General features: G+C 38.4%; 2 protein-coding genes across 5 annotated transcripts in view; both read left to right on the top strand.

Annotated features, from left to right (window-relative positions):
• Positions 1–2172: 2172 nt before the first annotated feature.
• Positions 2173–9223, top strand: LOC143751609 (zinc finger MYM-type protein 3). 3 transcript variants are annotated; one of them, XR_013207275.1, is made up of 6 exons: positions 2181–3437; positions 5863–6080; positions 6194–6391; positions 6893–7048; positions 7724–8013; positions 8140–9223. XR_013207275.1 is itself a non-coding variant. In XM_077244202.1 (5 exons), exons 1-5 carry the CDS (start codon positions 2323–2325, stop codon positions 7744–7746), a joined length of 1710 nt encoding a protein of 569 aa, XP_077100317.1. In that variant the 5' UTR covers positions 2173–2322; the 3' UTR covers positions 7747–9223. The 3 variants fall into 3 exon arrangements, 2 of the variants coding, with proteins under 2 accessions (XP_077100317.1, XP_077100318.1); XM_077244202.1 differs by having other exon boundaries at positions 2173–3437; positions 7724–9223; XM_077244203.1 differs by having other exon boundaries at positions 6197–6391; positions 7724–9223.
• A 1726-nt stretch (positions 9224–10949) lies between these two features.
• The window catches only part of myo3a (myosin IIIA), a 145833-nt gene continuing 143624 nt past the window's right edge, over positions 10950–13158 (top strand). The window contains exons 1-3 of one of the 2 annotated variants that reach the window (XM_077244185.1): positions 10950–11396; positions 11751–11848; positions 12019–12165. In XM_077244185.1, coding sequence (XP_077100300.1) covers positions 11751–11848; positions 12019–12165 — 245 coding nt within the window. In that variant the 5' untranslated portion in view covers positions 10950–11396. Of the gene's footprint in view, positions 11397–11750; positions 11849–12018; positions 12166–13158 lie in introns of those variants that run through there. The other variant, XM_077244183.1, reaches the window with a different exon arrangement.

The raw sequence follows: 13158 nt of genomic DNA, 5'->3' as shown, positions 1-13158 counted from the left end.
CACCGGAGTATCTTGCAAAGTTACTGGAGAACTAGCATTATTAATCTATACATTTCTCTTCATTTATTTATATGGGTATCAGTGCTGCCAATTTTTGAGTTTAGCTTGGCGTGAGACTTTTGCAACGGAAAAGTGTGGGGGGTCTGCACACGCAAGGTCTCTCGCTCGCTTACCTCTAGATTACGGGATATTTTAACTAATTTTCGGTATAACTAGTCGATCACGAGTGGCTCAACAGGTAGATATATAGATAAAACCTTTCAGGCATTTGAGCGACCGGGTTGACACTCCAGCGTGAGAAATCGGGGGTGTGGCGTGAGAGCGTGAGAATTGTCAATTGCGTGAGTCTCACGCTCAATGCGTGAGAGTTGTCAGCCCTGGGGTGTTTTTTATTAAACGTCTGTTAAACTTCCATGCTATTATTTAGCAGCACATGCCAGTGTCCTGTCACGGAGGCCCAGAGTAGGCCTACTAAACTGAGACTTTCGGTTAGAAATCTATTCGAGTGATGATAAGATCCGTGGCTGTAAGCTCTTTTAAATGTAAATTCACGGAGATTACGATGCTCTCATAAAGATTTATGAAATAGATTTAAAATATAATGCCCTCATATAATGCGGATCTCTGTGACAACCCTATTTTTTCATCACAGATTAAGTGAGTTAATGTCAAACACAAAGAGTTCCATTGAGACAACCGACCTCACGACTGGGGTGAGCTGTAACTGGCGGGAGAGATGTAACTGAGACTTGCTGAAATCCAACATAATCTAAATGTATTCAAGAATGTCATTGAAGAAAAAATAATAATTCGTTTTGAATAAAGTGAACAATTTAAAGTAAAAAACAAACAAACAACGTATGATAATTGTATTTCTTTAAGCACTTAGCACAAAAACAATTTCTGTTTTTGTGTCTGTAGCTTATACTGTAGTCCTGTCACATAACAATTAGGCCTATGTTGCCATCCACATATTTTATGTGAATTTTGGGAAAAACCTTTTAAAAAAAGTGCACAAAAAATCTTATGTGCTCAATTGAGCTGGGTATTGTTTTTATCCTATAAAAAGATGTGCATAATGGAAACATATTTACCACATAAATCCCTCAATGTGAAACAAAAAAAGCTTTTTTAATGAACTGTTGAAACAAACCCCACCCCCTAACAGCCATACTTTATCTAACTATTTTAACATATTTGAAGTTAGCGTGAATGCAAAGCATCAAATTAAATTATGCAAAACAAATAGGTCTAACTGTTATATCTGTAATACAATGATTGATATGCAATCTTTTTATCTTCTGAAAATTAGATTTTTTTGGTCATAAAATCTACAATGTTGCTCACAGTCACATGCCACTTCTCATGTGAGATCAAAAAGGTGATGCTAGTATTAGTGTACGATATTGATGACATCACCGATATTTTCTGACTTGTCAAACTTTAATAACATCTGCATCTCACAAACTAACATAATCCATTGGGCCTATTCCACATATAAGGTAATACAATCTGATTACTTTTTGATTACTTTTTATCCTAACTCATTTGCCACATTGATTTGAGATGGCCAATCTTTAACCATACTGATATAAAAATACAAAGAGAAAGAAAATATAGTCTATTCTTTATGAACAACATAAAGTGCATTATTATGTTACCTCAGACATGGGGTTAGTTTGTGAGTTTACTAAAAAGCTAATAATTAAATAAATCATAAAAATATAAATTTACAAAAAATCCTTTTAAAATAAAAACAATCAAAATAAAATGATAAAAATATAAAATATTTTATTTGTTTACTTGCATGCCATGTGACCATTGCCGACATTAGGGAACCAAAAACTTAATTTTTATTATTATTTATTAGACCTAACGTATTCAAATCTCAGTGGGTACTTGAAGTAAATATATTAGGTCAAAGTGGTTCAGCTGACAACAAATTATACCAAAATGTAATGTGTTTAAAAGACAAAAGCCTTCCAAAGAAATAAGCCTACTATTAAATTACTCAACGAGTGATAATTCAAATAATAAATAATGTGTGTTCGTCATGAATTGATATGCAATGTTTCAATGTTGAGAGACGTCTTTAAAAGTGATATGATCTCAGTAAATCCACTGATCAAATGCTGTGTCTCCAGCAAACAGCAGATGGCGCTATGTTTATGTGACTCTTCATCCGCCAGGATCGCAATGAAGAAGAACAACAAAGAAATCCTGAATACACTCTTGGATGTTTATGTATACAGGTCAGAAAGACGCATACAATAATGCTTCATGTGAGCTTTGTACGGGCATGGAAAGGTTAGTTTGGATGTTATGTATGATCCCACGAATACCTTGAACATCTCTGATATTGGAAGAAAGAAACCAGTTGAACCAACGGACCTTGTTCCCATGAATATAATGTTTGACCTAAAGTGTGAAAGCTCTTCAGGTGAAGAGGAAGAGACGGAAGGAGGAGAGGCCAGTTTAACAGCACAAGTATCCAGGTGTGCAAATGTATCATCGGCGGATTTAGACGAATTAGAACACAACCGAAACGAATCTAGTACCGTGAAGCAAACAATATGGGCAGTAAACTGTTTTAAAGCCTGGCTGCGTGAAAAGCAGTTGACAATCGACTTAAAAACCGCAGAGAAGTCGGAGCTCAACCCGGTGCTGCGCGAGTTCTATGGCTCTATTCGGACGAGCAAAGGAGAGTTGTACGGGATCAGCAGTTACGTCGGGCTTCGGGCTGGCTTAAATCGGTTCATCAACGAGCCTCCCATCAACCGCGCGTGGAATCTGATGCAGGACACCGAGTTCAGGTCCGCCAACAATGTTTTTAAAGGGGTTGTCAAGCAGATGCGACGCTCCGGTAGGGATATAACAGCACATTATCCGCCGATTTCACCTGAAGACCAGCACATGTTGAAACATTCTGCTGCACTGGACCCTGGCAACCCAAAAGGCTTATTAAATAAGGTGTGGTATGACATCCAGTTACATTTTGGACTCAGGGGTAAGGAGGGCAACCGACACCTGCAGCCAGACGCGTTTGCTTTGAACCGGGACCAAAACGGATTCAAATACTTCACCATGACATTACACGAGGACTCGAAAAACCCGCAGGAAAGGGACAAGAAAAAACGCAAGGCAATGTTTGAAGAGCCTGGCAATCCGCTGTGTCCCGTTGCGTCTCTGGAGAAATATCTGAGCAAAATTCCAGCCGACGCAAAAGCGCTTTATCTACAGCCCAAAAGGATGTATGTGATCAGCGATGAGATCTGGTACACAGCGGTTCCTTTGGGAGTCAATTATCTGTCCCAAATGCTGCCCAAAATTTGCAAAGAGGCCGGGACGAGAACGACCTACACCAATCACAGTCTGAGGGTCACTTCAATTCAAAGACTCACCGAAACGAGGGAGATCATGGCGGTATGTTTGCACAGGTATGTTTAGCCAAAATATTGACGCAAAAGGGTTGGCAATTTGTTCCAGAAACAAGTGGTTTATGGTCTAAATGTATGTGTATATTGTCTGTGGATGACGTATGATGACCATTAAAAGTTCGTCCAATCATTGCATTCGGTCCAATAACATGTCCTACCTGCCTGTCAACATGTATTTCTATAGGCTACCTCCGCACACCCTTCTCGAGCAAACAAAATGTTGCACATTTTTTTAATAAATTTGAAATATATTTTATGTAATAATAACACTAAATTGACTTTTTAAAACACATCCCCAAAAAAGTCCCTCCAAGGAGATCTTCCAGTGGTGTTTTCTCAGGAGGAGGTCTGTCTGTTTCAGGAGGAGGGACACTGGCAATAGCAGAAATAAAAAGACTATACAATTAAATCACACCAGTGACAGGGGTTTAACATTGTTATAAAGGCAAGATTTTAATATTATTTTATTAATAATTTAAATTTGCATCATTACATTTGCAAGAGTTAGAAAACCAGAACACATTTAGAAAATATGCCATAATAATGTTTACCTTTTAAAATTTCAAAAAGAAGCTGGTCATTTTCCAGGTTCCAAACTATCGCTAATTTTATATTCATGCAAAAGTTACATTCTGGTTATTTGTTTGACCGGACGGGCGTAAAGAATGCTTATATTTCATACCGTTTCTTTAACTTTAACTTAAACTTCGTTTATAAAACTCTGTTGTTTAAAAGCAAAATCACATTGACAATTGTGCTTGTATACTGAAGGTGCCTTCACGTAAAAAGCCTTCTCAGCCTCGTAGAGCTGGTAATTACAATTTGTAAGCTGGACATTTTCGGAGAGGTCCTGCTTGTACAGTACCATGTGACCGCTGTACCACCTGACCACTCCAGATTCATTTCAGTGTAAAACATTCTAACTGGCTTTCAGAAATACCCTTGATGTTTACTAGATATAAAACGTTTTAGTTGTTTTAGTTGTGTTGTAGGTTAGAATGACACTGCTTATTGTTCACCTGCAAAAAAAATCACAACTTCTTTCCCTTTATATACTCTGATCTGAGTGTACACAGCAAACGCAGATGGTAGAGTGACACAAAGAGTGAAACCCAGTGCTGTGATACCAAATATCAGCACTTTTTGAATGCCACTTAAACAATTGATTTACAGATTCTGATATTAAAACCATTTAATGCACAGGTAATTCCTGTGAGTTTATTAATGTGCTGCTTTCATTGAAGCGCACGCAGAAACTCTCGATGATAATAGCACAAACTCTATCTTTATTTCTGTCTGATTTAAAGCAGGCAGAATGCTAGATATAACGTTCTCTAGCTGACAAAAATAACCATAATTGTTCTCCTTCTGGTCAAATATTGCACTGCAAACATCAATAACAGCTTAAACTTGTCGATGCTGGCAAATGATAAGAGGGATAATCCACGGCTGGCTGTGCATTAAACGATTTAATGCACTTAATGCACTCTGCTTCTCGTCGAGTGGTCTCCATTTCGTGCATTAATGGACAGTTAGACATGGATTACCCCTTACTTAACTATTAACTAATCACATACAGCCGTTGGATAAAAAATATGATGAAATAAAGTAGCTAAAGCAAAGCTAAAGAGAAATATACTATACACACACACCAGCAACTTCGTAGTACACCTTTGCTAGTACCGGATTGAGCCCCCTTTTTCCTTCAGAACTGCCTTACTTATTCGTGTCATAGATTCAAGAAGCTGCTGGAAACATTCCTCAGAGATGTTGGTCCATGTTGACGACATCATCACGCAGTTGCCTCATCCATGATGTGAATCTTTTGTTCCACCACATCTCAAAGCTGCTCTATTGGATTTAGAGCTGGTGACTGTGGAGACATTTTGAGTATAGTGAATACATAGTCATGTTTGAGAAAATTTGAGCCGTGTTTCTTTACAAAGTGACATCGTCAACTACTGGCCTTGCAGAGTTTTCTTTTCTTTTCTTTTTTTACAGAGTTTTTAGTCATTTTCATGGATCATAGGATTGATTTGATAAGGTTGCCGTCTGTACGTTTTTAGTACATCGTTGTCATGTAAACTTACCCTAAGATGTGTGGACTCTAAAAGTGTAAGGCATGTTATTATTGTTTTATTACACCATATAATATTTATCAGTTATTCCAAGTTTTTAGAAACTTTTCATATTTGTAAAGTCAATATTCAAAGGTTACATTTCTTTACATTTATAAACTGTCACATAATTGTTGGAAGCACATTGTCATCTTGAAAGTCCTTAGTCAATGGACGCAAATACTGTTTTGTAATATGGTATGTATATGAAATATCTGTGAATTAACAAATAATGTCTAAGTAAGATAGCATTCAAATAATTAGAAAAGTGAAATTATGAGACTGTTGTTTGTATTGTTGTCTTGCAGTGTTCCGGTTGAGATGAACACTCAGTGGCAGCAGGAATCCGCTCCATTTTCCCCCAGCAGTGAGCTTGACTCCAGCTCCGCCAAACAGGAGAGTCCCGTGAGCAGCCACAGCTGGGTGAAACAGGAACCGGAGCCTGAAGTAATCCAGTGGGAAAATATGAACTCGGAGGCCGCCACTGACGCGGAGCAGGACAAATCTATGAGCAGTGCTGTTGCTGGTATGATATTTATAATTTTTTTTTTGAGAATCCATGTCAATGAGCTCATTAGCATCTCCACATTTCAATTATGGGACGTAGATTGAGTGAAAATACATGACTCTTTTTCTCAGCAGCGGACCCGAACCCAATGGAAGGGTTACCCAGCGGTGTTATGCTGACCATCACTAAACTTCAGTGTCTGCTGGAGAGCAAGCAGGAGAGGATTGACGCTCTGGAGAGACAGGTGCAGGATCTACAGGAGGATCGCAGGTTCCTCCGCTCTCAGATCGAGAACCTCACTGGCGCTCGCTTGGTTCCGGTGCCTGAAGGTGTGGTGGAAAGATGAGAAGAAGAAAAAAATTGGCCTTGTTCAAAACACTTTGCTCAAGAATGAAGAGAACTGCATTATAATAGATATGATATGTGAAATATATATTTGTATCAGCACAAAATTATTTTAAATTTCATGACATTGCATTTGGTTACAATTACTTTGTCACAAGTATAGCATTTTACCACACACAAAATTACAAATAAAGTATAACCAACATGACATGCCGGTTTCTTTAATGATCTACAAAACATTAAAATAATGTTCTAGCTAAATATACCAAGACAACAAATAACCGTAGTGTCTTTTTGACTGTGACTGTTCACATTAAGATTCCAGACTTCACTTTTTTAAATCTAAGATTTTACATAGTCATTTCATGTAAATGTATTTTCAGCTCAAATGATGAATGAATGAAGTTTGCAGTTGATGTTCTATTTCCTGTTACACTTGCACTTGCTCAAGTTCTCTTGTTTTCTACCATTCTCGGTTCCTACAGCGAGCACATCAGTGTTCTCAGGGCCCAGGTCGCGTAAAAGGCGGCGTAAGAGCTCGTCCAGCTCGTATGCCACTGATGAATCCAGCAGCTCTTCTTCATCTGAAGAGTCCAGCAGCGTCAGGAAAAAGAGACGCCACAAGAAGAAAGGGAAGAGAGGTACACGACGAGTCGCACTTTTACAGTAACTTGGCAAATGTTCTTCCACTGTCATTTTTTTATATCTAGAATCGGGATTGTTCATAAATTCACCTTAGCTGTTAAGGTCCATTGTTTGCACTATGGAGAGCATACATTTTTCTGTTTTTGCAACGTTTTTTAGTTTTTTTCAAGCAATGTAGCCAATCCCAAACATATATGTAGATTTTGTGAACGCAATGGCCAATCAGAGGTGTTTAAGTCAGAATCCACTCACCAGTCAAAACACCGGAGTTTGTGTTCAGTGCTGAGTTCTGCACACTCACGATTCCTCTCACTATTACAAATGAAGTATAGAGACGATGACTCATTGTGCAGTGTAGACCTCTTTATTGATTATAGCGAAATCGAGATCGTAATTTAAAATTAGTGACAGCTTTTTTTGTGATTTATAAATCACGCATGCAGTAGCCTATGCTTGCTTTTCTGTTCAAATTAAGTTGTTTGTGATGCTTTAATAACAAATAAGTCATCGGGAGCGGTTATGTTGAGTTGTGGCTAGGCGACACGTTGAGAGTATTTCACTGAAGTTTCATGAAAGTACTGAAATAATCTATGTATACTTTACTTGCGGGTGGGAGCAGGAGAAAGTGAAGACATTTTGATTTGAGCTGTATTTCAATTTCTTTTCAACAGGGTATGTTTCCCAGTGTGACTAGGTCTTGATCTGCCTTCATCAAGAAGAAGAAGAGTATGAGTTGGGCTTTCCGTCCAAGTCTGTCTATACCGTAAAAGGACCTTATTTGGGCCCTCCATCTTCTGGCCTGGGACAGCGCTCCTGGTTGACCCTCCCTGACTGTCCAAAACTGGTCTGTTCCTCTGGTGGGTCAGGCCTTGTGAGGAAACACCCTCAGCGTCTCTGCAGAGCTGTTCAGTTTGTAATTCTACAACCCGGAAAAGACTCAAGATTTCTGAGCCTTGACCTAGTGGGTTTTGGTTTATGAGTACATATGAGTGTTCTTTTTGCTTTAAAAATGCAAGTTGCTATTAAGAATTACACTGATTTGTCATAGTAACTCACATTCTTCTTATGCTACTCTGAAAACCATTAGGATAACCCTAAGATAACCTTAGTCTTCCGGGTTGGCCTACGATATCATACCTGAACAGCTGTTTTGTGATGACGAATCCCTCAGGAGAAGGATGGAGCGGATGAAGGCTTCTAGGACTGCTGAACAAACGAGCATTCTCAGTGTTTGGACACTAGAGGCGCTCTGAGACTAATGCAAAGTGAAAATAAGAGGCTCTGGGCCCTGGAAGGAAATAAAAGTGGTGGGTGACATTAAAACATGTTATGCATAATCACTAGTTTTATCATATGAATTATCGTGCGTCTGTCTCTTAGAGGTTTTAAGTGGTTTGTGTAATAAATGCACAGATCTCTTAGAACTGTGTTTTTTTTAATCTTGTTGCATACAGTGAAGTAGCTCATCCAGTCCACTCGAAGCACAGATTTGGTGTGCATGTATGCGTTAGTTGCATATTGTGTCTGTTTTTTGTTTTCTTCTTCACACAAGGTTGTATTCTCTAACAATTCCATCACATGTTCCTTTATGTCAGGGTAATTTAAATCTGGCCCTCGTGGCTCTGTCCCACTGTCCTGCAGAGTTTAGCTCCAACCCGAATCAAACACACCTGATCATCAGTACCTGCAGGATTACTAAAACATTGCAGAGCTAAACTTCCCTCAAGAGCCAGAGTTGAAGAACACTGCTTGTGCTTTATTTTCATTCTATGGTTTTGAAATGTCTGCAGTTGTTTTACAATTAAAGGTGCTGCAAGTGATTTTAGCCGTCGTGCTCTCTTAAACCAGGGATATTTGAACAATTTTGATGTCGCTGACCTTTAAATATGTTCTCCTTTCCTTACTAATAACAATTGTGTATACATTTAAATATGTTTAAAGAACCATTTATACAGTAACTTACTGATAGAAATGTGTACAATATTATCTGGAAAATATTTAAATATATTTACATATCTCTGTCTGTTTTTACATTATATGTCAACAATTTTACATTATATGTCTGTTTTTCTACCATTAGTGTACTGTAAGACATACTGTAAGAAACAAAATATAAGATATTCTGTCTTTAGAAAACAGAATAAAAAGGCAGTCAAGAGCTGTAAATGTAATTATTTTAATATTTTTTAATTATTTTAATACTTTTTTTCCCTCAGAACTTTTGAGGGACCCCTCATCTGAAACCACATGCTCTCTATAACACATCCTCCAAAAAATGACTTTCAACTTCATGTCTACAACACCAAATGCCCAAAATAACTGACAGGAAGAAAAGTTCTTTGATTGCAGAAAAGTGACATTTTATGCAAATAAAATAGTCTTCACTCATACCTTTAAATTCTATTTTATTTTGAGCTGTTGGTCTAGTTACTTATGTCAAGTACTCACACGACTGAATTACACCGTCTAGAACTCACATAACGATATTGCTTTATGTTAGATGTTCCTCTTTTCTTATTTCCCCCATCTAATACAAGAGATTATAATGGACTCTTATTTTTTCATTAATTTCAGGCTATCTGGAAGTATGTGCGTCCAGATATTTTTAATTTTTTTCTGGCTTGCAAAAAGGTGGGGTGCACGTGCGACTGGGGTCACATGTAGCAAATATCAGATACTAAAGGTGTGTTCGACTTCATGCAGCTCTGCGCAGACCGATCGGTGGATGACTTGAAGCAGTGCATGCCGGTTAGAAATTAGCACCACTTTCTTTGCCCTTGAACAGTTCCCTAGCCCTTTTCAACCAAGGCAGAGCTGTTGCTGGTTCGGAGCCAGAGCCTAGTTTCAAATCGGTTCTTTGTTTATCGACCACCAAAGCACCAGCTCCGAACCAGTAAAAGTAGCACCACATCATTGCTGGTCTAGAAGTAAGAACCGCTTACGTCAGCGGCTGGGGGCGGGGTTGCCGTGACCAACAAGACAAACAGAAACTTGTGACCGCCATTTTTTAAATAGCAGCTAATCGTGCTGCTGCTCGATTGTAATCTCCGTTTATGCAAGTTACGGCTAGTTGCACGAACGTGCTGGATTCGCCGTGTTTGGATACCGATGTAGGTTTGCAAAGCCATACGCATAAATCGTAACGCAACGATCGCCATTGTTGATGGAAGGCTTGTTCGAGATGCATCGGAGCGGCGTGGACTGATCGGAGCTGCGGGAGTGTTTGGAGAGCATACGACTCCTTCTGCTTTTGGATCGCTCTCGCAGTTCGAGATTCACAGTGCCGAACCATCTCGAAGAAGCCTGGTGTGTTTGTGTGTGCCGCGCTAGCGTTGCTGGGCAACATGACATGTATACAGTGACGTAAGATCTTGCTCTGTGATGGCTCTCTAGCCTGTGGAAAGGCAAACCGGTTCTTTAAAAGCTCGTCAGTTGAACCAACTCCGAACCGGCACTAGGTCTACCTCTGAACCAGCACCTGGTTCTTGTTGGTGGAAAAGGGGTAGCAGCTATTTGACGACGCTGGAAGGGACGTCCGACTCATTTCTGCGAATCGGTTCTTATGAAAAGTTCGTTTCAAAGAACCTGACGGTTCAGAGATTATTTTTACGTAATTACGTCATTACGCTGTCCCTGCTGCCATCCCGTATTACACAGCTGTTTATTATGGTCTTTGAATATAAGATGTATGGCTGATTTGTTTCATGTTTTAATAAAATGCAAAAAAAACATGCAAGTTTCAGTTGTAATCTGCAATTCAGTTATGAAATAAAACTTACTTTTCTCATAATCCGGCAGTACATTTGACCTGGTCAAATTCTTGATTCACTTCTGTTATCACCGCTACAGTTCTTGTTCAAATGAGTCAGTTGACTCGAGATCCGGGCGGAGTGATTCAGTCAGGTTCCAATTCGTGAACGAGGCGTTCAGTCGGGGAACCCGTGCAACTAATTCCTTGAAAGGATCCAACTAAAACAATCGTTCACGAATAAGCTAATTAGCTATTTGACATGATTCTCTGAATTAAAACGCATCTTGATATTTTGATGTAGTTGGTGGTGGACAAAACATGTCTAGGTGGTGTAACCGTTGTTAAATTATGAATAAGAGAAAGTCTTAGCACAAGCTTGAGATCCTTGAAAAACAACGAATCAAGCAGTTTATGACAAGTATTACTTCTATGAAAACGTGCAGTGAAGCTGTTCTGTGTGGTGTAACCAGCCCCTCCCCCATCGCTGGTGTAACCGACGACATGAAGGAAGCCGTTCTGCTGTCATGTGACCGTGAAACAGGAAATGGTGTGACTGAGAAGAACACTGCAAATCCTCATGGCTGTGTGTCAAGGTTAGTATGTCTTTCAAAATAGCTGATCATTTGATCTTTCTATGACATGGCAAGTTTGTTGAGGTTTACATATAAATGGGAATGTCTTTTGGAGGGTCATAATTCAAAAATCCTTTTTATTCAGAAACATTTCGACACTAAAATGTCAAATGGTGTAACCTGTCACCACATTTGACTCTCATGGATATATCTAGCACAAACTATGGTGATTTATTGATGCGAAATATGTTGCCTAAAGGTATGTCCCATTTATATTCTTGCCTTAAAATATAATTCAAAATAATAATAATAATAATAAATAAATTCCAAAATAATTGTATTGTAAAGTGTTTTTTTTTCTTCTTCTATTTGAAGATGCCACTATCAAACAATGAGAAATCAGCTCGACACAGAGCAAAGGTGAATGCTGATCCTGTTGCCAGGGCCAGATACCTTGCAAAAAGAAGAGAGAGGTGTTTGAATTTTATTCCACAGCAAATTATTAATAGCAAACAATTCACTTATTCAAATAACATTGATCTTATCCTAAGTTTTACTATTATATATTACCATAAACAATAGTAATGTATTATGCAAATATGAAATTATTACATTATAACAATTTTTGTTTGAAAATTCTTAGCTATCAACGAAGAAAGACCGAGGGAAAGACGAAACATCCTGCAGTAGCTGAACTCTCGAAGGAAAGACAGGCAGAATTGAGGAACAAATGGAGACAGTACCAGAGAAGCCACAGAAACAAGATTCGTAGTTTACCTCTGCAATCCTGGTATGTTCCTTCAATTGTTGCAAAACTGAATATGGCAGTAACCGTTATTTTGTATCATTTTCATGTCTTTCTAGTATTAATACAATAATAATAGTAATAATAATGTTTATTACTTTAAATACACTTTTTGGTAATCCTGTTGTAATTACTAAAAAAATGGATTAGGACATGATAGCAGCTGCACGAACACAACCACTGTTGTCATGAATATTCTCATCCACTGTTTTGTGGATATTTATTATTATTAATGTAAGAAAATAACATGTAACCATTTGACAAAATAAGTTTTTAAAGATTTGTTCATCATCTTGAAAATCCTTGAATAGTAATTTTTAAACCTAAATGGATATAATGAAATTCAACACGCTGCATTCACAACCCATTCTACTTTCTCTTTCTGTTTTTGTTTATTTTTTTAATTACATGCATATATGAATCATGCACAAAAATATCACTATAGAGGGAATGCATTAACGTCACGTTCCCGCCGGAACACGTCCCCTCAGCCGGACTGAGTGCCAGAAGAGCTGCTGCGTGACTGGATTTAATAGATGAAACTGCGAAAACGCGAGTAAAACAAACAATTATCAGTTTAAACTAAATGTAGCGTTGCGGTGCGAGAGATTAGAGAGGGTTGTTTACCACACTCTTAAAGGGTAACTAAACCAACTTTTTTTAGTTAATGATCTGTAAGAATGGGGCTTTATTAGTACTGGTCATTGATTCAAGTAATTGTTTTGACATTTGTGTATAAAGTGTTTTAATTCTACAATATATGGTGTAAAAACGTCTGAGTGCTGCCCTCTTCAGGTTGAACGGTGGCTACTGCAGTTGAATTTTCCTATTGGCTGTTTACGGTAGTTCGTGACGTAAGCAGTGAGAGCTGACGTAGGCAGCTTCCAGCTCACCACGCCCTTGGTACGAGCTAGCACGCCCATGGCAGTATAAAAACCATCTTGTTTCGTCAAAACCTCTGTAGCGAAGATCAGGATA

The sequence above is a fragment of the Siphateles boraxobius genome, unplaced genomic scaffold (genome assembly GCF_051911475.1).
Source record: "Siphateles boraxobius isolate OS27281-9 unplaced genomic scaffold, OSU_SipBor_1 26, whole genome shotgun sequence".
NCBI classification, from domain to species: Eukaryota; Metazoa; Chordata; class Actinopteri; order Cypriniformes; family Leuciscidae; genus Siphateles; species Siphateles boraxobius.
Note: the sequence above shows the minus strand (reverse complement) of the source record. Positions and strands in the feature narration are given on the sequence as shown.